This window comes from Eurosta solidaginis, chromosome 2 (genome assembly GCF_040869045.1).
Source record: "Eurosta solidaginis isolate ZX-2024a chromosome 2, ASM4086904v1, whole genome shotgun sequence".
Classification (NCBI taxonomy): Eukaryota; Metazoa; Arthropoda; class Insecta; order Diptera; family Tephritidae; genus Eurosta; species Eurosta solidaginis.
The window spans coordinates 1,976,333-2,003,207 of NC_090320.1; the positions used below are offsets into that span (position 1 = coordinate 1,976,333).

The 26,875-nt window shown below is 37.0% G+C and overlaps 1 protein-coding gene across 1 annotated transcript in view; it reads right to left on the reverse strand.

Moving 5' to 3' along the window:
• Positions 1 to 24,590, reverse strand: part of Ggamma30A (guanine nucleotide-binding protein subunit gamma-e) — a 61,421-nt gene extending 36,831 nt beyond the window's left edge. Inside the window, exons 1-2 of the mRNA XM_067764019.1 lie at positions 24,014 to 24,590; positions 250 to 391 (exon numbers count right to left, since the gene is read on the reverse strand). Coding sequence (XP_067620120.1) covers positions 250 to 362 — 113 coding nt within the window. The 5' untranslated portion in view covers positions 363 to 391; positions 24,014 to 24,590. The remainder of the gene's footprint in view (positions 1 to 249; positions 392 to 24,013) is intronic.
• Between the last annotated feature and the right edge of the window lie 2,285 nt (positions 24,591 to 26,875).

Genomic DNA, 26,875 nt, shown 5'->3' on the forward strand with positions numbered 1-26,875 from the left:
CAGCCAAAACGAAAGTTGTATGTATACAAGAAGTTAGGAAAATCATAAAATTTGTTGTTTATAGGTGAAAGTTAGGCGTTGTACCTTCTTTCCTTTCAGCAATTTGTTCACTTTTTTTCTTTTCTGTTGTTCTTTATCGTTTTCGTTATACCACAAAATCACTAATACTATTATTGAATTATTATTAAAAAGTTGGTTTTTAATTGTAATTACAAGTCTAAATCGTTAAAAAAAAATGTTTTTACTCACTCTGCGATGCTTTTAGATAACGGCCACCGCTCCATCGATGCCTGATATTTCATGTTCTCGATTTGCTTCTTTAATGCGTCCCGATCCATGTTTTGTAAAGCACTGGGATCCATGGCGGCTAAAATCTATCCACATACCACCCCTGGAAATATGAGAGAGCATATCAATGGAAATAGCCAAAATATATATATTTATTATTGGAATAACATACACTACAACAACAACTTAAAGCAAAGTACAAACAGTGCATAGAGAACATACAGGATTCCAAAGCTTTTTGTTAATTTTTCTCTTGCTCAGTAACACCCTCAAATAATCAGGCTACGTTTGGCGACGACTAACAACACAACATTTGCAGCCGTTCAGCTTCTGGGCGAATTGAACCCACTATGCATGCATATGTAAAGGTAATGATCAAAATCGTATGTCATATTGCCGGTTAAATTGATGTGTCATTTTCAGCGCCGTAACCTAGTTTGACAAAGATATGATTCGATTGAGTGGGTCGGTCCCCTGTTTTCAGCAGGTAGACATTTGGCTAAGGGGATATTGACGAATAACTCTTAATTTTTCTTAATTCAATGAAGCCTTCCAAAAGATGCCTTGGGGTGGGTTAGGATGACCTCTCCGGTCCGTGAGGACTACTCATAGACTGAATGAGTCCAGTGTTACTAGAAGTTTGCTCAACGACTAAACTAAAAAACTCTATCAGAAACGAGGACTATAAAATAGCTCCGTCTTCTTAGTAAATACTAGAAGCTTTATAGGACGTATGCTTCTAGATCTGAAAGCTGTGCCACGTGCTCCATCGTTTCATCCTCCAACCCGCACCTCTTACATCTGATTTCATTGACAAGGCCTAGTTTAAAAGCATATAACGCCAGAAGGCAGTGTCCAGTCAGGTTACGCATCATGAGCCTACAATCCCCTTTTTGTTAGAATTGTAATACCCGCGCTTGGTTCCACGCCTTTCCTCCTTGGTCGACTCTCACCCTCTTTCAATCTGATTGGGACGTCGTCGGTATAAGTTTCGAATGTCGGGCCTTGTTTACCTAGCTCATATCCAATCAAAGTTAATATACTCTATGTGCAAAGCACGCTGAGTATAAAAATTTATAAGCAATAGAAAAAATTGCCCAAATGTTAAATCATTTTGCAGGTAAAATCAAGTATACTCCTTCTATTATAACGCTTGGTTAGATGGAAGCTATGTAGAATTTTAGCTACATAGTAAGTCAAAAAATCCCATTCTAACTATTTTTAAGATTGCATTGGAGTATTGTATGTATGTACTGATTTTTTGAGCTATTTTTCAGCTGTTGAAGAAAAAGATTTTTCTTGCGACTTAGTATTTTTCAAAACCAAACCTTTCCTTTCGGAAAAGAACAAATGTATTTCAGAAGATCTATGTATTGTATTTCAGAAAAGCTCAAACGAATATCAGAAAGGTGTAAATGTATTTATGAAAACCACAAATTTATTTCAGACATTCCAATTGTTTCTAGAAAAAGTCAACTGTTTTTCAGATTTTCAAAATGTATTCCGGCAACAATCAGCCGTTGCAAACGTGTTTTTTCTTTGCCGAATAATCCATCTACATATATCACGAACGTTTTCAATTACTCCTAGTTCATTCATGTAAGAAAGTGTCATATTCGTGTTTACGAGTGATTTTATTTTTATCATGCATTTTTAGTTGCATTGAGAGTACGGTCCCCGACCTAAAAGAGTTGCGAATGTGTTGTAATAGACTTCGTACAACTCAGGATGCCATGGCGCTTTCTCCCTTACAATGACTAAATCTGTAAAAAAAAAAAAAAATCGTCCACTTCAGTTAAAGTTCTTGAACCCTTTTTGCAGCCGCCCTCATTCATTTTGAATGACCCACGACTCATTTTCGTCGATAACACACTTGATGTTGTTATATCACCGATCTCTTGATGGGCTAGCGTCCCCTTTAATTTTAATAAAAAATTATTCATAAAAATACCTTTTCCATCTTCTAAATACATTTGAGGTTTTCTGGAATACGTTTGGAATTAAATTTGACCTTCTCTGAAAAAAAATTGTAATTTTCTGAAAAAAAATTTTAATATCTGAAAAATTTTTTATTTCTGAAATGCGTATGCTCTTTTTTTGATATTCATTTGAGCTTTTTTGAATTGATTTTTTCCGATATATATGTACATATGTAGTTGGAAATGATTATGACGAAGTAAGAATAGCAATAACCAGATTGAAAAACAACAAGGCCGTGGGCGCTGATGGATTGCCTGCGGAGCTATTCAAGTACGGCGCGACGAGTTGGTACGGCGCATGCAGCAGTGTCTTAGCAAAATATGGGCGGAAGAGTGCATGCCCGACGGTTGGAATCTAAGTGTTCTTTGCCCAGTCCACAAGAAGGGGGATACTGCAAAATGCACCAACTATCGTGGAATCAGCCTTCTCAATATCGCATATAAGGTCCTTTCAAGTGTATTGTGCGAAAGATTGAAGCCCACCGTGAACCGGCTGATTGGCCCTTATCAGTGCGGCTTCAGACCTGGTAAATCTTCCATCGACCAGATTTTCACAATGCGCTAAATCTTGGAAAAAAACCCGTGAAAAAAGAATCGACACACATCACCTCTTCGTCGACTTTAAAGCCGCCTTCGACAGCACGAAAAGGAGCTGCCTATATGCCGCTATATTTGAATTTGGTTTCCCCGCAATACGGCTGTGCAAAATGACGTTGAGCAACACCATCAGCTCAGTCAGAATTGGGAAGGACCTCTCCGAGCCGTTCGAAACTAAACGAGGTTTCAGACAGGGTGACCCCCTATCATGCGATTTCTTTAATTTGATGCTGGAGAAAATTATACTAGCTGCAGAACTTAACCGCACTGGAACAATACTCTATAAAACGGTGTAATTAGAAGAAGATTTAATGATGAGCTGTACGAGCTATACGCAGACATCAACATAGTCCAGGGAATTAAAACGCAGCGGCTGCGCTGGCTAGGCCATGTTATGCGAATGAAAGATGATGCTCCGGCCAAGAAAGTGTTTCTATCGGAACCCGCCTATGGAAGCAGAGGTAGAGGGCCAGGAAGGACCAGGTGGAAAACGATTTAAACTCCCTTGGTGTGACCAATTGGCGCCGGTTGGCGGAGCGAAGGAGCGACTGGCGCGCCTTGTTGGACGGCCATAACCGTTTAGACGGTTAAGCGCCAATTAAGTAAGTAAGTTGGAAATGATGTTTTACTGCTTATAATATCATAATATTGACTTGTAATAAAAATATGAATGCTCATATTTTCTGACATAAAATCAGCATAGTTTTTTAAAGCGTTAGTTTATTATGCACCTTGCTGTCAATAATACTTTTACGGCCCACGCCCATTCTTTAACAAATATATACAATTTTATGGAGTGCTGGGTATAATTGAAAAATATGGAAGCTTTTAGATTTACTTACTCTCATATTTTCCAGATGCTGTTAAAACCAAAAATGTTCTCACAATTTGTATGCTTTTTAAGTTCTCACTCTCTCAAATCCTACAATCTGTGTAGTGATTTGGTACAGCAAATACTTAGATGTATGTATGGCTGGGTAAGCCTTACAAGCTTTCTTTTTACCACACCAAATGGCCTACAACTTATTGCCGTTTGACTAAGCAAACGCTTACCTCTCCTTTATTCGCTTTTACATTCTTTTATACTACGAATCTCCGCTGCTATGAAAGGAAAATGCACCTACACAAATAGCACAAACAAAAAGACGTTTTGATGGTTTATAAACCATGTCGATTTGCTTCCCCGGGATATTAATTTTTTGCAGCCGATATTTTGTCATCTTTAGGTATCACTATTATGGCTGGGCTTTCACACATAAGTAGGTACATCTACACATATATGTATGTAGATGTGTAGGTTTGTATATTCACAAGGTGTGTACTTATTTTTTATGCAGTGGCAATTTGAATAAGGAGGCTTGATTCCTCATAACTTCCGATAATTATATTTTGAATGGATACTTTGCATTGTGGGCGAGGTCGTGTCGATCTAGTATAAGAAAATGACTACTTGTTAAGGTAAATAACACCGTAGGAAAATGCAAATTGGATATGTTATTATTTAGGCATGCAGTATGTAGGGTAGGCAGTAGGGTTGTCCTTACAAATAAAACGAAATTATTTCAAGTCTTCAATGGTAATACTACAGTCAAAGGCAAAACATATACATTTTGTTCACGGCTAATGCATGTCGCATAGGGGTCAAAGGTCATATTATCCTATACAGACTCAACTTGATGGACTAGTAAGAACTTCGATCTCTGTGCGAGACATTTTAACAGCCTCAAAGCTTAATAAATCAAGTTAAGGACTCAGACGCAAATATTTCGTAAAGCTGATTACTCGTTCAAATTTCGCAAACTTAGGGTAAAGTGGGGTAAGTGTCCTACTCGGCACCATTCCGAAAATAGTTTGAAAGAATACATACATACATATATATCGGAAATAGTAAATTTGACAATTTCACTTAGCCTAATGAAGTTGGATAGTAATAGGTAAGGGTTTGGTGAGTCTATAAGTGTTTTGACGTATATGGGACGGCCACTGCACAATAATACATAATACTTTGAATCATCCACAACTGCATAAAAATGCAGCATAAAGGCATTTGATACATAGGCTTAAAAAAAACCTCTTACATAAGAAGCATATAAGAGAGAGCTTGAAGTAATAAAAAAGCACTAGTAGATAAACTCATAAGGAATCATGGAGAATCAAAAATAAATAAGGAGAATTCTTACACTTGGACGACTACGACATATACTGGAAAAGAAATATATAAAAATAAAATAAAAAGACTCATGGTTTATTAACAATTGTTTTTGTTTTTATCGGCCTATTGATAAATCATTCAAGGTTCGAATCGAGCTCAAGGCCAGAACAATAATTTTTTTCTAATGATAATTATTGGTAGCAAATTTGCCAGTCAAACAAACCATGCCTAAAGCGTACTGATGATGAAGGCTTAGCACCCTTCGAAATGGATCTATCTGCGCAGCTATGGCAGGTTGTCTGAAAAATGTTCTACTTACTATTCCAAAAACAAAATACAATTTTTCAAATTTAGAAAAATTAAAAAATAACAATAATTATCATTAGAAAAAAATTATTGTTCTGGCCTTGAGCTCGATTCGAACCTTGAATAAAATAAAAAGATTTTAAGCACTTCCTTTATATAAATGGACAAAAATCAGCGAAAAATGTCCTTATATAAGGGCATATTCTTGCTAAACTTTGATTTTTAAATTTTGACATAGAAATTGCAAAAATATTTGTAAGAAGTAAAAACTTGGATTGGAAAGTTGGTAGGAACGGAGATATTATTAGTCAATCAATTGCGCTCCACGTTTATATTTTTACTTCTCATAAATATTTTTGCAATTTCTATGTCAAAATTTAAAAATCAAAGTTTAGCAAGAATATGGCTTTATATAAGGAGAAATTTTTCACTGATTCTTGTCCATTTATATAAAGGAAGTGCTTAAAATTGTTTTATTTTATTTTTATTTTCTCCTTTTCTTACATTTTCTCGGTGTCTTAACCTATCTGTTAAGTTTTACGCTTGTAGCTCAATGAGAACTTACATAAAAATCAATTCCAAAACTCCCTCCGTTCCGTTTGATTTTTCTAAATATCTCAGTCCGTGTGCCCCCTAGCGAAACTTTTTGTATTGTGTCATCGGCTGTCATCGACCTCTGAATTAAACTCGAATTTTTTAGCCTCTAGCTCATCGAGAAGTCACTTAAAACCCGGTTTCAAATTTCCAAATTATTATCTAATTTTTTCGATCCGTGCGTCACCTAACAGATTTTTTTCTCCTTTTGTTCCTTTGTCACGGTGTCTTAACCTGTCTCTGAGGTTTCATGTTTGTAGCTCAATGAGAAGTTACTTTAAAATCGATCTCAAAAACCAAATTTCCAAATTCTTATCTAAATATTTCGATCCGTGCGCCACCTAACGGCATTTTTTCTCCTTTTCTTAAATTTTCTCGGCGTCTTATCCCATCTGTGAAGGTTTACAGTTGTAGCCCAATGAGAACTTACATAAAAATCAAGCCCAAAATTCCCGTTTAGTACGATTTTTCTAAATATCTCATCCCGTGCACCCCCTAACGAATCTTTTTGTATTGTGTCATCGGCTATCCTCGACCTCTGAATTAAGTTTGAAATTGCAAGTCTCTAGCTCGTCGATAAGTTATTTAAAAGCTGGTTTGAAAATTTTCAAATTCTTACCTAATTATTTCGATCCGTGCGCCACCTAACGGATTTTTTCTTATTTTGTTGCATTGTCACGGTGTCCTAACCTATGTATAAAGTTTCACGTTTGTAGATCAATGAGAAGTTACTTAAAAATCGATTGCAAGAGTTGTATGAAGAGCGGACAAACATTCAACCGACCTAATATAAAGGAAGTAATAAATTGGCAAGATTTCCCAAAACTTCGTTTTTAAATTTTAAATGAAATAACCGAAAATGCAGTTCCATTACCAGTGGTAATGCCTAATACTCTAAAAATTTATATCATTAATACCAACTATGTGGGTGAAGATAGAATTTGTAGATTTCTGAAAAACTTTAAATTCCTTGGGCAAAGCAACATTAAATAATTAGAAACAAGTTTTTTTCAATTAGAAAAAAGTTTGAGTATATGTTAGAAGTTTCAGTGACGTTTATTTGAGGAAAAAATGAAATTTTACTTTTCCTCCTTCGCGTTTCGGTACTATTCGAAACCTTTTTCGGGGATTCTACGGCATCAATAACGTAACAAATTCCGATTTGTTTGAAAGTGTGTACGCAGGTGAAAATGGACAAAAATGGGTAAACAAAACCAAAAACACTGGACGGCCTATGGAACTAAAATATCGTAAACAAAAGTGTATGTGCCATTGAGTGGCGGAAAAATGTCAAGCAGACTCATGGGCAATATTTTGCAGAGAAATTTGCGATAAAGCAGCAACCGCCCACAAACAACCTCCTTTTATTCTAATACATAAAATGTCCTTATTGCGATGAGCGAGAACGCGGGGTGGTTGCTCATATTGAGTTTGTGGAAAGAGATTGAGTATTGGAAGTAGACAGGAAACTTAGTGGAAAATTAAAGGCTATCTGGTGCAAGCTTTTGGAAAGACACAATCATGCCACCTTTTCACGCACAATTCAGGACAACAAAATAACAAAAGCAAATGTAGTCGGTCTGTTCTGGATATTGGAAAATTAGCAAATATATATAAATAGCGCCACGCGACAAAAACATTCAACATACTCAAACAATGCAAAAATATTTCTTACTTTGATGTTGTTCTCCAGAATTTCTCAGACATATTTAACACACACACATTAATATTTATGCACTCAGGTATGGTGAATCGATACGTTATTATTTATATTTACATTCAAACTTTTACATCGGTATTTACATATCATCGTCTCTACGATGATAGCTGCTAAGTCCCAAGTTTTCAATAAATTTACCACTGTAATTTTTTTTGGGTGTCAGTAGGTTTTACCGCCGGGATGACGATATATAACATTTGCAAATTAGAATGGCCATTTAATTTCTCCCTTTGCTGGGTCTCGGTTCACAACGATATTGAAGGAAATGAGTTTGCAGATAAGATGGCCAGGAAAGGTTCCGAAATGGACATAAGTGAGACGGCGGACATTCCCGTACAGCCACCGCTTGGTTATCTCCTGAGGAAAATCGACGAATATGATATTAGAGCAACGGACTCGCTTTGGACTACCCGGAATGATAACGAGGTATCAAGGTCTTTACGGCCTTGTTTGGACAGGAAAGAAACTACCTTCCTACTCAAGACAAAAAATCTGCAGTACGAGTAGATACGGATGGTGTCACAGGTCATTGTGCTATTGAACCAATGCTTCGATGGCAGCGCCTACCAACAAGCTCCCTCTGCAGAAATTCTTGGGATGAGGAGGAAGATGACCAGGACTGCAAACAAGACGACTCAGATTTCTGGGCGCATGGTTTTGCGACAGTCTGGCAAAGGTTGGGAAAGCGGATCCTTCAATCCTACTTAAGTTCAGTTAGGAGAAACATGGCTTAACCCGATCTGCTTTCCATAAATATTAATATTTTCACATCGCATATCTACCGAATTGCTTCAGTCACATTGCTGAAACTTGGCACAGCGGGCAGTATTTTGAATACAAACGAAAATTGGGGTACAATATGCTCTGATTTCAATAGGTTTTGTTGGTCTTCCTCTAATTCGTTTGGTTGACGTGCTGGACGTTTCCTTGTCCAAAAAACTTATATCAGCTTGTCATCTTTCATGTTCACTCATAAACCTTAAAGTCGAAAGACAAACTGCTTGCCATTTCCCTCGTATTTAAATCTAAAGTAAAGCAAATTGTTTCTTTCAAGCATCCGTCTTCTTTGTTGCATATTTCACTCGCAAACTCTGTCATTATAGCTTTAACGAAGTCTCCTTTGATCTTTGTAGCTTTGATCATCTCAAATTTTACGACCGTACAAAATTCACCTTTTTATCTATACCTGCTCAAGCGCGTATTTACGCCTAAGGTTGCTTACTTTATTTGATTTAAAAAGTGAATTCGCAGCTGGACGCAGATAGACTTACTGAATTCAGAGAGCTGGATATTTAGTAAACAGCTGCTGTAAATTTCACGAAGGTGTTTTTGGACTTTTTTTATTTATTTAAAATCAAATTTTGAAGAACGGCCTAAAAATATACTTTCCGTAAAACCGATTTAAATTTTTGTTTACATCTAAAAGTAAATTATCTTTCGTCTTTCGTTACAATACAAGAAAGCAGTATACGGCCCTGGTATTTACAGACAAAACCATTTTTTGAATACATGGAATAAGAACAAAAACTACAAATTTTTCCCAGCGTTGAAAGTTTTTCAACTTTTAGTAGCTCTACCTCCTCTGCTTGATACAATTTATTTATTCGTAATCCTTGGAAAATTTTCTGTTACATACATGCATTTCATGAAACTTTTGATTTTTGCCACGCATTTTCAACAGAGGCCCCATATGGCGTGGCCCGAGCGGGTGCTATTACAAATGTACATGTATGTACATACGCTAACAACGACAAGTCAGGGATAATTTCATCACCATACGCGTAACTGAGTCGCAGAGTTACACAATTATGCAAAAATACAGCCACATTTTCAACCTTCTCTGCCAAATCTATCCAGCCCTGGTTTGTACCGACTACTAACCGCAAAGTGCATGCACTTACTTAATTATTTGCAGATTGTTGCCATAGAATTGGCCGAACTTGGTTACATTATTTGCCTTATTTACTTGAGTGCATTAAAAGCTTCAAAGCGAAAAATTATGTCTCAGCGAAAGAAAAGTTTTAAGTAGCTCACCACAAATCGGCAGAGAAATTCAGGACGTAAATCGCACGATTTATAATCGCACCAATCAGGGATATGAAATCACATACGTATAACTGTGCAACATGAACTGTAATGTGAGTAAGTGGGTAGTGGGTAGTATTCACAAGTGCACACATAAACATTCACACTGAAGCTAAATAATGTCACACCGTTTCACATACATACATATATTCCATGCAAGAAAATTGTGAGACAATAAACAAAATGATAGTTCCGAAACTCAGGTTTCATGACAACTTCGAACTGGTTCTAACCGGATGTACAGTGACACATCAAAGGCTGCGACCACCTTATAATCACCTATGGCTGAGACAGTCTAAAGTTTGCCAGTTAAAAGCACTGCTTGGAGACAAATTGAGAAATAGTACCGTTTCTTAATGCCATAGCTCCCTTAGCCCCAGTTTGGAAGTGGCGTGACTTTTCGCCATAAAACCGGAAATCCAAAAGTGCGGCATAACAGCTTCATCATTGCGTACGACGGTTGGTACGGAACGAGTATCCGTGTGAACTTTTTGCTAAAAACCTTTAGAATTTAGATGTCAGGTTATATGGATTTGTTGGTTTTCTTAAGAACTGCATAACAAGCAAATATGTGAATTTAAAATTTTGTTTTATATAGCATTTTAGAATTACTCGTATATGTGTTCGAAAATTGCAAAATAAGCATGCGTTTGGACAAGGGAGTTTCAAGTAACCGGATTAAGTCACAGTAAATCGAGTGAAAAATAGAAGATTTTAAATAATTAAAAAAAGGTCTTAGAAAATTTTTAGGTCAAAGTTTACTAAAACAACAAAAATCATATATATTATTTCTAATTGCTTTTTTTATGTACGGATCCCTTTTTCACTCTTATTTGGAATCCAAATCTATAAATAAAGTTTTGGTTGTAAAGATGGAGATACGGGCTATTAGCGAGATTTGGGCGATTTCGGTCGTAGTGCTTTTGTTTAGATATATTTTATTAAAATATTTTGTTAAAAATAAACGATTGTGAGCACACAAAGAAATCTATTTGTACTATGGCACTATTGTGAATATTTGCACTGCATTACCGGCAGTTGCTACCATTCGCCAAATGGCAGCGCACTGTAAGCTTTAATTGATTGATAGAACAGCTGATTTCTGTTGATATTTGATAAGAGACTTTTATATTTGTTGCGCAAGATGCGCACGGGTCCGGCTCGTAACATTTATTTCAATTTGTAGAAAAAAATAAAAAAGTGTCAGAGCTGCACGGTCCAATTACCTTCGAAGGTATATCACGCTAAGTATTTATTTTAACACCCTTATATTAGTTTCACTTACATCTTTGTAAACATATACGTGCGTAACTCATTTAGATGTACAAAATAGTAATAAAAAAGTTACGTATACGCATCGGTAGCCGTCTTTTCATGTGATACGGCTAAGTTCGGGTGTAATTGATTGGGGTGTAATAGATAAACGTGCTTATTTACAATGAAATTGTACGGGAGACGTATGAAATTAAATTTTCATAGTTTTATTTCCTTATCTTCTATGTGGAAAAGTGAATGCTATGGTTATCTAAAGCAATTTTTATATATTCGAGAACAGGCTTAGTCTATTCCCAGGAACGAATATCCTGAGTTTTTTCAGACATTTAAAATTCAGAAATGTAAGAATTGGTTGTTGAATAAAATCGGGTAGCTGTGCGTTTTGACTGTTTTTTTTTGGGATATAAAATTTTCTAACAAAATTAGGGAGGCTCGAAATTCATTTCAGACCTATGGTCCCATGGACAATATTACTCTACATGACCCATAGATTCAGAAACTGGATGGGCACCTGAAGTTTTTTTCCCCATTTTTCCCCATACAATTTGACCCGCCCTAACATATATACATATTTTCCTTTTTTTATTCATTTTCTTCACAAAGTTTTTAAATTTAAATCAGCAAGTTATTAGTTCCGTATTTATTTATTTTTATTTATTTATTTATTTATTTAATTCATTCAGTCTAAAAGTACATGCTTTCTTACAGACTAGTTAAAAATAGAAAACAATTCAAGCTTAAACTTGCCAAGAAAATCTTGCACGTTTCAATTGATTTTTAAATAAAAAAACCTCAATTTCGGCCAACAAGGAGAAAATAAAAAAATTCTGAGCGTTTTCTATGATCTGTGTACTGCGCTTTACTGTCAAGAATATTCTACACGCAACAACAAAATATGCGTGCGTAATAATTTCCGGAATATATTCTACGCTTTCTGCGGATTATATACTGATAAAATTGTCCTATTGGCATTGAAAATTAATTTCATTTATAATTTTCCACGGAATGCTCGCTTTACCTTTCCCTACTATTCTTCGCGATGAGACTTTTTCACTTTACTCCTTTTTTGGTGCGCAATTATTTGATTTTTATTTTTACTTTACGTTCATGCCAACAAAATATGAAGCAAAATATTCAATTCACACTCAAGCGTGTAATAAAATCAAATTGGCATACACGATTTAATGCTTCATGAGGCTTAAAAATTGCTCATAAGTTGACAAGAGATGGTGATGCAAAAGATGAATTACTAAACTGAGCGTTATTCAATTCTTCAAATGAAAATTGCGTTTTTGATGCAAAACCGAACCATATGAGCTCGTTTCTTTTTAAACTTTTCAAGGTCTGTATTTAAGTCCAAAATAAGTTTGGTCAAAATAAGTTTGGACCAAAAAGTTTAAGAATTAAACCAAAATTTTCAACCGTGTGGTTACCCTATCAGTTCACTATTCGATTTTCCTCGCGGAATAAGTCAAGGGTGATCGATCAGATTATTCCGCTTAGCTTATTCTGTATATAAGAAATATGTTGCCAATTCCGAATTAAAAGGGTGAATGAATTGAAAAGCTGAGTTGTTTAAAAACGCAAAGTAACAGCACAGCAAACAAAAAAAGAGTTGTTTCAGCTGTGCCGAGCTTTCGCTGTTGAATTTCATATCACAATAACAAATTCCAAGATGAACTTTTTTTTAATTTTCACAGCACAGTAGGTGTGGTTCCTGCTATGCTGGCAGGTTTTCAAACGCTGACCCATATGTATTTTTTTCTAAAATTTAATTGTTCAGTTTATAGGTACCAAAACAACTTGTAGAAATTAAATGTAAAGCCAAATGTTCCACTTAATCTCTCAATGCATTAGTATATCCTTTTATTTTTTACTAGCACCACCATATTTCAATAGATGCGTAGAATCCCAAGGGAGCGGTAATGTAAAACTTTTTTTCTATGTGCGTAGAAAATAAAATGTGTGGGAAGCTTTACAAGCGTAAACTAAGCAAAAATAACAAAAACAACATCATACAATTTTTTAGACCTTGATGTGTGCCATTTACATTCAATTGCATGTTGGTCAAAAAGGAAAAAATATGTGAAAGCAGGCCAGTACAAAAGATCGCTCATACATACAGAACTGGCAAGGTGCACAATTGAGCAGCAACAACAAATATAATATTAAACCAACTAGCGAACATTCAATGAAAGGTGAAAGTTTGACTTCCATTCAACATGCACACATATGTATGTATGTACATTAGACTGGGTCGATTTATTAAACGATATCGCGCCATCGATTTTTCGATAGGGTTTAGGCTCAGGAAAAAAAGTTCCACTACGCATACCCAAAAAAATAATTTTCAAACCTGCGAAATTTCATTTTTTTTTACTTTTTTTCGACTTTGATTTTTAGGGTTTTTTTCATGAACTGCTAAAAAAAATTTCATTTGATTGTAAAATTTTCATGTATACCCTGTCCGACCCAAAAATGCCCGCTAAAAACGTTGGCGATAAGTTTTTTGAAAAAAAAAAAAAAATACTTTCGTCCATAAAAATGGACCCACCCTAATGTACATCTATTCATTTGTGTTTGACTATATCCAAATAATGGATTCTTCGGCAGATGAATATCAGACAAAGAAAGATAAAATAACAACACAAAAAGGAACTAAGATAAATTTAGAGTGTGCTAAAGTGAATGGCTTAATTGAATTAGCTGTATCTATGACATTTGTTTGCATTACTGTAGACAAAACAGTTACAACTAAACAAATAATTGTATGATTTAATAATCGGGGATTGCCAGTATTGCTTTTTTTTAAATGTATGAAAACATTTTATTTGAAGCAATTTTTTAATTTTATAATTTATTTAATAATTTGGGAAAAAATTTAAACAACGTGACATCAGGACGGACAAGGCGACAGCTTTTTCGATTATACCTTGTAAACAAATAATTGTTCGAAATAGAATTGAGAGGCAAAGCATCTTGGAACGCAATTAGAGTGGATAGTAGATATCCACCAAACCTATAAACTTCTAAACTGCTTCGAAAAAACCGTAGGGTGTTGATGCGGGTTTTGTGGTACCAGATCCAGGCAGCAGTTAATTTGCAACGTGACTACTGCAATCAAAGGATAACAATATTAAGCGACAGTCTAGCTACACTCACATCGACCGTCTGCCTGCAACCTTGTCCCTCCTCATATGATGTAGCAAAGTACGCAAATACAAAAAAAATTGGAAAATGTGCACGGCCCCACCCCTTTTTAGTCAATCTCTCTATGATGCTAGAATGCCTTAACGAAAATGGAGGCATGCATTTACTCCGATAGCAAACTTCGCAAACATAACCCTTATATGGGTAACTGGTCACAGAAACATCGAGCGCAACGAGAAGGCAGACAAACTTGCAAGGGCAGTGGCAGTGATGAAGGCTGTGGAGGCGGTCGAGATGCATCGTCCACTTACATCTATCAAAAGAAACATATATAGCCGATTCAAAGAGTTAGCAGTCTGCAACTGGTACTTTTCAGACACCTGCAAGATAACCAAGCAAACTTGGCGCAATTACGTTGGTAAAAGAACAGAGGACTTACTAAAAATGCCAAGGAAAGAAATCTTTATGATCACTGCTACAATCACAGGCCGCTTGGCCTGCCCGCTAAGAGTATGGGAGGCCGTTTTAACAGCATTTTCACGAGCTGCGAGAAAATGCCCCATGCGCTACTTCTTCGCTCCGATCTTCGTTATCCGGACTGCACAGCAACCAACCAACCAACCATTAACACTATGAACAAAACTGATACATCTGCATCAAATTTAGTAACCGACCTTCTCTGAACTCAAAATATATTTTTTGTATGGAGCATGGTCGAAATCAGATAATTACCAAGCCTATTTTTCTATATCGAAAATTTCGAAAAATGGAAAAATCGGACGATGCAAATACTACAAAAATGTTGGAACTTGGCGAGTAGACTAACGTTATAACGCAAAATAAAGTTTAGTCATGTTTTGGAAAATAGGTGCGGCACCGCCCACATTTAAAACAAAACTTAGAAGTTTGGTCTGGTAGATAGAAATGTATTGGTTTAAGGCAGTTGGATTGCGAATTTGGAGCAAAATTTAGTTGTGAATGTAAAAAAATGTATCATATATGTTGATGATGAACCATCCTAAAGTCCAGTGGGTAATTGTGTTTCTAGTACAAAATGGCGGAACTCGTAAATGCAGCTTAAACACCCAAATTTTTGTGCATTTGGAAGAGGATAATCTACGAAAATACGCTGATGAAACCACTTTATGCTGATAGCCTTGTTCCTATGTGTAGCCCGGTTAAAGTAGTGCAGACCAGAATGTACAAATTGTGCATTTTTTCACGGCAACGCTAACAGCAAATGAGCACAATCTTTATCCCCATTTAACGTTTGCTACGCATAATTAATGTAAGAGTTATAATTTTACTGTGACCGTCAACGCTTGAAAGCGTGGTTTGTAACACGTGAATATATCACATTGTATCTCGTTAGTATGCAAATAACATGCTTAAGGAAAATGAAAACGAACGAAAAGATGATTTGAGGTGTGGCGACATGAGCCATAGGGTGGTCCTTTAACATGAAATAATTTATTTTTCCCAGTTTCACCCCTACAGACGGTAATATTTACGTAAAATTCTTACATATAAATTTTTAGGAGAATGTTAAGGATGTTGTTTGTGTTAATGCTGGTTCCGCAAGTGCGCATTGTAAGAATCTAGTCGATGGTACATTTACCAGGTCTGAAGCCGCATTGATAAGGCCCAATCAGCCGATTCACGGTGGGATTCAATCTCGCGCTTAATACGCTTAACATGACCTTATATGCGTTATTAAGAAGGCTGATTCCGGGATAATTGGTGCAGTTTTCTGGATCCCCCCGACAATATTTTGCAAATAAGCTAATGCATAAATCTTACCAACCCTCTATGGAGACTACAAAAATTGAATTTTAATTTCTTAATATTCAATACGCAAAATCGATAATAGTACTATGATATCATCATATGTTTATAAATTTTGATCTTGATAAACAGTGTGAACAGTGATTAGGGTTCAAACTTTAATATTTTGAGGGCAATCTGAGCTTGGATCCCTATAAAATACGGCACAATGGTTTTTGTACGGTTTCAAAATTTATATGTGATATTTTTGACCTAGGCACCACCTGAAGGGGTGAGACTGGCAAAATAGATGTTATAATTTTTAAGAACCGTCCTAATGAGCATACACAAAAACACAGGTGCAAATAATTTCCCCCACTGATACCGCAGCCGTCAAATAAATCGAATTAAAAAAATTCTTTGCGCGATTTACCTCCGAGGATATTTGGGCCGAGCTTCTCTTCCAATTTGCGTCGTGCACCCTAATTGGCGGGACAGCACCTACATGTTTTATGCCGACTCCGAGCGGCATCTGCAAATTTTAAACAAATAGCACCATAAGTAAGAGTTTTTACACTAGGTCGGCCGCTGTTGGACTTGATTATCCTTTTCCTGACGATGAAGACAAATCCTACAAAGATTAAAGTAGATTTTATGACGAGAAATAGAAATTTGGGAACATTTTTTTAAATGGCTAAAATGTTTTCCATGCAGATATCGTGTTGAAATTTTGTATAAATGTTGTCCACATACCTACATTTTATGAAAATTAACAATTAACACACCACGCCCACAGACCAATCAAATTTTCCCCCAGCGGGTTAGGGGGGGTCAGAATATACCCGCGGTAGGTATGCCTGTCGTAAGAGGCGACTAAAATACCAGATTCAAGGGGCTGTGTAGCGCAACCCTGCAGGTTGCCAGCGCAACATATAGCTTCTCCAAACCCAATTGTCAACCTCACCTATCCGCGGCGAATCCTGTTTCACTAACAGACGAGGCTCTGGCGACCCTAAGCTCCTTATGGAACTTGGGGTTGGGGAGGGAGGGGATGGCCTGAAGGTTTAATGTGGCCACATAAATCGTTCCCGAGATGGTCGGGCCAGCACCTTAATGGTGCTGTGGCACCGGAGCGTACCGGATCTGTATCCGGCAAAGGACCATCACATCGATAACACTCCCCAAAGCCTTCGGGGAGCAACCTTATCGCTACAACAACAACAACAACCAATCAAATTTTATTATTAATTAAAAATCGATATCGAAATTTCGAAATATGGAAAAGTTCGAATTACCAAAGGCCGATAAAGTGGGTTGACTTTGCAACGGGAAATAGAGATTTCGAAAAACATTGGCAAATAGGCGTGGCACGGCCTACACTTAGAAGAAAAAATTTAAAATTTTCGCAAGCCATTAATCAAATGCCAATGAAGAGATCATGTTGAAATTAGGCTTGGAGCTTGTATCTGCCATTATATATAAAAAAAAAATACACATTGAAAATTCACAAATGTGGTTGGCGACCATGCCCACTTAAAAAAGAAATTGATTTCAAAATTTGGAAAAATTAGAAATATGCTATAGTTCAATACCAAAGGCAGATTACGTGATGAAACTTGATAAGTATGTCGGTTAAATTTAGGTCGAGATATAGAAAATAGCAAAATTTAAAAGAAGAAAATTTAAATAAGAAAAAAAGTCGAACGGTAAAAAATCTTGAACACCTTTGCGGTATGTAACTAAATAATACTGCTTCTAATTTTTTCTACAAATTATTGGGACCAATATTTTCAAAGTCGACTTTAAATTGCAAAGTCCTAAGGCAACTCGTTTTTCGAAATGATTCGAACGTAAACTCTTCGGCATGATAGGCAAGCACACCACCGCAATAGCACAGCAGCCACGGCATATACAATAAAACCACACACTCCTCTTGCGCAATTGTGTGTTCATTCAAAAACTTTGATAGAGCAGCTGCTAGCACAAGATATATACATATATCCCAGATATGACACACTCGACAGCTCGAAGCGGCGGCCGTAACAGGTGAATGGTGCGTGTTTACTATCTGTGAGTGCTAAAAAAATTCCATTGTTTGTTATCACTTTCCTGTGTCACTCAGAAGTTTGACAAGTCTTTTTGTTTTGGAATGTATAAATTGTACACAACTAAGTGCGGTTAAAGTATAATATATGTATATTAAACATCATTTGGAGTAGCGGATGTGTGTGGTTTATGGAAATATTTTGTGAAATGTTATGTAGATATGCGTGACAGAAATCAATGCAACAGAAATGTGGATAAATTCAATATACTTGCCGGTGAGTTGTTATCGTTCGTTATTTTATTTTATGTATTTGCTACATATTGACTGCTGAGTGCAATATCACCCTATCTCGGATGTCAGCTCGAAAATCGCTAATATAAGGCGGCCTCCGTGGTGTCGTGGAAGGATGCTTTTGCTTTTTGAGCGGGGTCGCTCCTCGAAAGTGATTTATCAGCTTCTCAGCGAAAATTCATCTGCTTGCAGATGCTATTCGGAGTCGACTTAAAACATGTAAGCCCCGCCCCGCCAATTTGTAAGAAAAATTCATAATTAGCAAATTAAAATGGAAGCTTGCCGAAATCTCCTCAGAGGTTGTTAAATAGATATGCTTTGGATGTGTTAAGGAGTTGACGAAGGATGATAGCTATTGGTCAGAGTGTTTTGGCTCTTTGGGGATTTTTAACCCCATCTTTATACTTATTTTCTAGTCCACCGGTCTATCATCGGCCTAAACACCCGCGCTGTTAGGTCTGCTTACTCCAAACCAAACTGGAAAACCAGCATCAATTTGGGAACCAGCATCAACACTAGCCACAACATCAGCACTCAAATCCAGCGAAGAATCAATCTTGCCAATAAATGCTACTTTGGACTAGGTAGGCAATTGAAAAGTAAAGTCCTCTCTCGGCGAACGAAAATCATACTCTACAAGTCACTTATCGTACCCGTCCTGCTATATGGGGCAGAAGCATGGACCATGACAACAGCAGATGAAGCGGCTTTGGGAGTGTTCGAGAGAAAAGTTCTTCGAAAGATTTATGGACCTCTACGCGTTGGCAATGGCGAGTACCGAAGAAGATTTAATGATGAGCTGTACGAGCTATACGCAGACATCAAGATAGTCCAGCGAATGAAAACGCAGCGGCTGCGCTGGCTAGGCCATGTTATGCGAATGAATGATGACGCTCGGGCCAATAAAGTGTTTCTATCGGAACCCGCCTATGGAAGCAGAGGTAGAGGGCGGCCCCCACTCCGTTGGAAGGACCAGGTGGAAAACGATTTAAACTCCCTTGGTGTGACCAATTGGTGCCGGTTGGAGGAGCGAAGGAGCGACTGGCGCGCCTTGTTGGGCGGCCATAACCGTTTAGACGGTTAAGCGCCAATTAAGTAAGTAAGTCCACCGGTCCGGAGTAGGTGAATAACTTTGGCTATGAAAGTCTGACAAAAGTCTTTAAAGTTGGTCAAGAGTAGGAGATAGCCCGCGGAGCTTGCTCCGTTTCTGCTCATTGGGGTAGGCCCTTCGGGAGCTTCGTGGTGGCAGTGGTTGATATCCATATGCAGAAGAGTTGGTTAATTCGAATGTGGAGTTAACGACGGTGAAAAGCCTAGCTAATTTAATGCTTCTTACTCAAACGCTGCACAAAATCTCATATGCCCCTCTAGCAATTATGCGGTCAGTGAATGAAAAACGCATCACACTTGAGTGGCTTCACGGACGATTTTCTATATACCATTCATATATTTTCACTTGATAAACTGCACTGCATAAATTTTGCTTGTCTATATGTAATAATATTCAAAAAGGAAACTAGGAAACTAAACACATACACACAAAGCTTAAAAATGTAGACAAACTACCAAAAACGGAAATGCAAGAATCCAATTCCTTATCACCGGAGAAACACAACTTTACGCCATTCCACACAAAAATACTAGATTGGGCATATTCACCGCTATAAAGTTCAATGCAAATTTGACTATCAAACTTCGCAATTCACTTGATTTATTCATTTGGAAACAATTTGAAAAAGATGTTTCAGTATGACACTGTCAGAGTTGGGCAGAATACACTAAATAAAAAAGTGAACTAACAATTTAACCTACAGAAATTTTTGATAAAAGATATTTATAAGCTGCGCACATACGCCTGGGAAAACAAAGGGCAGTAAAAGTTATTTGCAAATTTTAATAGTTATTTTCTTCTTTTCTTTTACTTTCGTTAACTGAAAAAAATATTAATTTTAAGAAGTACATCATTTCAGAAACGAGTTTTCAAAAATCATTGCAATCTTTTGATAGACCTGCAAGTTGTACTTTGCCGCACTGAATTAAGTTACACCGAACAGTATGTCTACCATTACCATCACCGTCAGAGGCTAAAGAAGCCGTCGAATTGCTAAATCCTGGGAAAGCAGCTAGCGTAAAAGACTCATATCGACCGATATCTCTCCTATTGCCAGTAGCCAAGGCACTTGAACCCGTCCTGCTTATTTCATCGGGAACCTGCGATTTCCCAATGATCTGCATGGTTTTCGAAAAAACAGAGCACCGCCACCGCGCTAAATGCATTTAACATACAATGAACTGCGGACTGAACCAAGAATCCCCACTATAATACAGTACTTGTAGCGCTAGGCTTATCAAAAGCCTTTGGCAATCAACCACAGCACGCCACTGCGAGACTTGGAAAGGTCCACCCTTTCTCCCAGTCTCAAAAGGTGGACAGCATGTTATCTGTGTGATCAGTAAGCACCGCTGGAGTTCGGGAACGTAACATCGAAACCCAGAATGATTAAAAAGGGCGCCGCAGGGTGGTGTGCTATTAAGGCAATTGTTTAATTGTTACATATCAAAGCTCCTTTCCCCACCAGAAGGAGTTACCATTGTTACCTAAGCCGAAGACTGTACGATAATGGTAACAGGTACAGTCCATCCATTGATGAGCTTTGCTATGAAATTAACGACTATCTGCCTAGCCTTTCCAGATTTTTCACCTCACGAAATTTGGAACTTTCACCGACCAAATCTTCGTCAGCTTGTTTACAACGTGGACGCAGCATATGGACAATATTGGATATCCACGTCGATATCATTACGCCACCAACTTTCCTACAGCCAAAAATACTGTGTGTGACGTTCGATCAGCACCTACATTTTGGCGAGCATGCAGCCGCAATTACTCAAGTCGCTCGCTGGAAGCACTTAGGGCAAAGACAAAGAATGGCTCATATCCACTTATAAAGCCATTGGCCGGTCGTTTATATGCTACATATCTCCAATATGATAGCCGAGCCTAAGAGAAACACACTGGAGGAAAAGACATGCCTGTCAAAACACTGCGCTCAAAACTGTCAGGGGATATCTTCTTATATCCCCAGAACATAAGTTGCACAGTGAAACGAGTACACTCCATATAAAGGAGTGAAACTAAATACTTAACAAATAGTTTCCGTTCAGCAGATACCTGAATTAAGTGGCCCCGCCTCCATGGAACTTTAAAAGTAATCTTCGTAAGCACTATGAAGAAATTCCGCACTCAAGAAGTCATGAAGAAAAGAAGCACAAAAAGGCCCTCAGATACATCCACATAAAAGGTCGTCAAATTGCTATGCCAACAACTGCCTAGTAGACCCCATTCTCAAATACAAATATCCTTAACTCGCAGCTAAGGAAAGGAACCTTCGCAGGTAGACACGCGTCACACTAGCTTAACTTCGATCTGGATCTTGTATTAGGTTAAATTCTTACTTATTCAGAATCAACCCCGACATACCGAATGCATGTCCCGCTTGTAACACATCCTCTCATCACACCAACCATCTTTTTAATTTCAATGTGGAACCAACGCATTTACTTCGCCTTCCGTTAGAGGATATTGATGACAATTTGTGAGTGATCGCATTTATGAGATGGGGCTAAGCACTGCACAAACACAAAAACACTTTCTAAAAATTCTAAATAAATATGTTTCAATTTTCGTTAATATGATTGCATTATTTTTCGAAAACATTTTCAAAGTTGGTTTACATAGTTTTCGTTAAACAATTAATAACAGTTTTTTAATTAACAAAACTTAAAAGAATATAACCAATGCAGTTTGCAAAAAATTTGTCTGCTATTTTTTGACTCGCAGGTGTAGTTATAGAGCAAATGCTGACATCGAAAATCGGCAAAAGTTGTGTAAAGACTAATAATGCACTGTTAAGCTGCCAGTTTTAACCTTTTGGATTAGCTTTAAAACTACTTTAGGGTTTTAGACTTCTTGTTCAGTTAGATTTTTAGTCTACGCGTTTGGAATCATAAAAAAACCCCAATTGCAAATTGGAGGGCTTTAAATTTACTATAATAAAGACTAAAAAATTGCTTAAACATATAAATGACCCTAAATTTAAACTCTCAATTTTCAACAGTGTACGTATCCTTTTCAAATCTACTATTAATTGATAGTAGAATGTTATTAAGTTTTAATTACACTTTACAGATTTTCACATCCCAAGATAGTTGCAATCTGCTCTCTTTATTTGTGCGGCTGCAGCAGTGGTGGGATTTCGTGCAATCGCGAAAATTAAACTAAAAATTCAATTGCCACCTGATTGTGACTGCAAAAAAAGCACACATTTTTTGGACTGGGCAAACGAAAAGACTTTTGGTTTTGATATGTACATATTTACTTAATAAAATAAATACAAGACGCAATAGCCTCCGAAGAGATTTTATGCACAGCTTCTGCTTCAATTTGCGTTGTGCTCCATTTTACTTTTTCCTAAAATTTGGCGGGACGGGACCTAATTGTTTCATGCCGACGCCGAACGGCAGCTGCAAGGCAGATGGATTTTGACCGAAAAGCTCTTTATGGCAACTCACAGTGTTTGCCAAACCACTTCCAGGTGGTAATCCCGATTAGAAAAAATCTGTTTCTAATCAAAACAACTTTTTTCAGATTTTTGATATTGATTGTTAGTCATTTGATTTATTTGCATCAGACATTTTCTATTAACTCTAATTTATTTACAAAATTTAAGGACATTATGTTTTTAACTACTTCTGAGACAATATGTCCGACCTTCACTCAAAATACTTATGTATTTTCTTTAAGAAAAGTTTTTTATCTGAATTGCCTCAGTACACATTCTGGTAACATTAATCCAACAAAACATATTTGCTCTGCTATGCCTAAGTCTTTAAATAAATAACAAAGGAATAAAAGATCCATCTATTTAGTTGTTATTGTTAAATATGCACTTGGGACAGTATGTAAAAATTAAGGAACCTACTGATTTTTAAAGTATTCAGAATATATTTTTCCAAATACTTATTATTCTACGTGATGTCGTGAATCTATAAGTACAGTGGAGATAAAACTCTGTCGATAAAGGGTTAGGAATTAAGTTGGCCGAATTTTTGAGGCTATAACAAACACGAGTTTATATAGATATTGGACTCGTCTTTTATAACGCCAATTTTTACGAAATGCTCATTTTTTACATTAATTTTGAGCTTGTTGATAAAATTCACTCGTTACTGGCACAGAGCCATTAGGATTCAAGGAGATAGTGGAGAAGGGCTGCCGCAATGATAGGATGCTATCTCCTAAATCTGATGCTTGGCATTTGCTTCAAATTTGGTATTCCTCGAATGCAAGATATGTGGTGCATCTGGTTTTGGCGAAGTTGTTAGCTCCTCGCTGGGTATGTTGGGGTAGATCTCTAGCTGCATACCTAAAAGGTCAACCTGCAATAAATTCTGGTGCTCCCTACTTTCGCTAACGCATGTACGAAGAGCAATCTAAAGAATATTTCACTAAGTCAAGTCTGAAAACCATCGGGGAGCAATAGACGAGATACAATCCTGATTGACATTTTTGTTAATTATTTATTTAATAAATACCTAATATACGAACGTTTAACACTAAACAAGTTTTTCCGTACGACAACTGAAGTAAAATATTAAATAAACCAAATGATTATTTTTGAGCAAGTAGTTTCTTATTTTGTTTGCAAGCTTTCTATATAGTAGTGTATATTTGCGTATTTAGGAAAAATAATAATACTACTCACCACCTTACGCAGTTATGAATATTTTTTGTTGTAAAGAAAAGCGCGCCAAATGATTTACTGTTAATTAGTTAATCAAAAAATTAAAATTGGCAGCTGTTATCTATGTATATCATCGAACCTTGAGAATCAACTGTTAAAGCACCGCTCTCTTTGGTAGATAAACTTTGTAAAGCAAGCAATCAAAAACTGTAGATATCTAATATTCAGCCAAATGTTGTCGTTATTAAAATTGCACTATAGTTAATTTAATAAAACTCACTAGTAGAAAAATGTAATTTAATACGGCATACGAAATAAAAATCAAATTAGTAACACGCCTCAACCGCGACGCACAAACTAACATCAACCAAACGGCCGTCCGACTGGCTATGGCATAAAGCTAGATAAGCCACCAAAATTTTGTTCTTCATATAACCAACGATAGCGTTTGCGATGACGACGAACGTCGTAAACAGCACAAAAATTACGAATTGCAGCTAACATTATTGCAAGAGAAAATTTTCATTTCTGTCATTTGCACTTCTGTTGCTTCTATTTGCTATTATTGGTAGTGTTGGTGCTGGCGGTGTTGCTTTACGAAGTGCTATTAGCACAGACCGTAACTAAATTTTGAGGTTGGCAGCCAAACGTACCAAACATTGGCGTCTTTTGCATACAAATGCCATACAATGCTGGATTTGACTGGCTGTTGATGCTGTCGCTGTCAATGCTGTTAAATACATCAATTTATATATAGGTGCATATATGTATATATATTTGTATGTATGTATGCACCTTTATATATAAATATAAGGTTTATTTCATAATTATAAAGTGAGTTGTGGAACTACATATTTAACCTCAGAAACAGCGCACAAAAAGGTGGACATAAGATGATAGCGGATTACTCGTGGTATCGTGTTTGCATTACACCCCGTTGCTCCCTGGCATGATTGTAGACTCAGGTAACATCAAAAATTAAAATACGTGAAAAAGTTGTTTCAATAGTTATTCCTCGGAAGGCCCTCAAATAAACTTTACTGTCATGAAACGTTTTTTAACGAAAATTGTATTGCATTATGAAACAACGTTGGAAGGCCGCATAAAAACTTATCATAGCTCTGACCAATTTGCAGGAAAAATTTACTTAAGCACCTCTGGCGAATATAAGCAGTTTCGATACGTCACTATGCTGATAGTAAATAAATGCTGTACAACACCAGCGAAGGGAGCAGAGAATGTTTCACACACATGTAAACAGCAGCTGAGAACTAAGAGAATATTTCACACATATCCCTGCAAAAATCGCGAGTACTCCATGCATGCATGTATGGAGTACTCGCTATGGACCAACCGAGTGCTCCAAAATTAACCACAATTCATACAAAAAATATGGTCCAATTAACATTGCGATGTCCTAGGACTGGATCATATACTCCAGCTCCGCATTACATCAGAGTAATCCATGGAGTACCCACAGCCCAATAAACATCGTGTAGTGATTACAATCGTTAAAAACGAGCAATGCTCGGCTTACAATATCCCTGCAAAAATCGCGAGTACTCCATGCATGCATGTATGGAGTACTCGCTATGGACCAACCGAGTGCTCTAAAATTAACCACAATTCATACAAAAAATATGGTCCAATTAACATTGCGATGTCCTAGGACTGGACCATATACTCCAGCTCCGCATTACATCAGAGTAATCCATGGAGTACCCACAGCCCAATAAACATCGTGTAGTGATTACAATCGTTAAAAACGAGCAATGCTCGGCTTACAATATATTCGTGTAGAAACATGAGTTGGTCCATTGCTGCATTACAGTGGAGTATAATGGTAAGTACTCCAATGGACCACATGATCCAACGATTTTTGCAGGGATATTCGTGTAGAAACATGAGTTGGTCCATTGCTGCATTACAGTGGAGTATAATGGTAAGTACTCCAATGGCCCACATGATCCAACGATTTTTGCAGGGTATGTACACCACAAACTACAGATGTATGTACATATGTATATCTATTTAGCCAAAGCCAGAATACAGAACAAGAAATAAATAGGCAATTTTTCGAGATGGCTGCCCTTTATTTTTTTGTGTGTACTTCGTTCCCGAGATAGTCGAGCTCGAAAAATCTATAGCACTCCCCAAAACCTTCGGGGTCTGTCTTTATTGAAATACAACAACAACAACAACCCTTGACCACAACTTTTTCAGATCAAAAGCAGTATTTACTGGTGTATAAATGTTCCTCTATATTGGCCCGCTTCTGTTATACCACATGTCTCTTTGTTTCCACTTCAGGTCCCTAATTCGGGCTTCGCCGATATCGTACTACACTACTGCACTACTTTATACTATTTGCATAAGAGAGCCCTGTACCAGAGAATCTAAAGGTTTGCCGACCTTGTATATTAAAGTCAGTAAACTTCTACGGATGCCCACAGCAGCGGGTCGTTATACAAAAATATTTTCACAGATTTGAGTACCAATTAGGATAGAGGAGTTGAAGTCACCAAGTAACATTCTAACACCCTTAAGTACCGCAATTAATGTTGAAAGGGATATATGTAGTCCTTCATTGCAACAACTTTATGACTGACATTATATCTATGAAACGTGGTTTATAACTGTTCAGGGCCAATGTTGTTACATGCACTCCCTCTAAATTATGTCGGTGTTGCGATTGTGCTACCTGCTGCTGTATTGAAGCAACGATACCTTTCTGCAGAATATTTTTCTCATACTAAGAAAATGAAATGCTGAATTGGAACAAACGTATATGGAACAAAATGGTCAATGAACATTAAAGCGGATTATTCGGAGCTGCTGAACAGGAATATGTTGAAATCTAATCAAAGCCAAGTGATCCAAGCA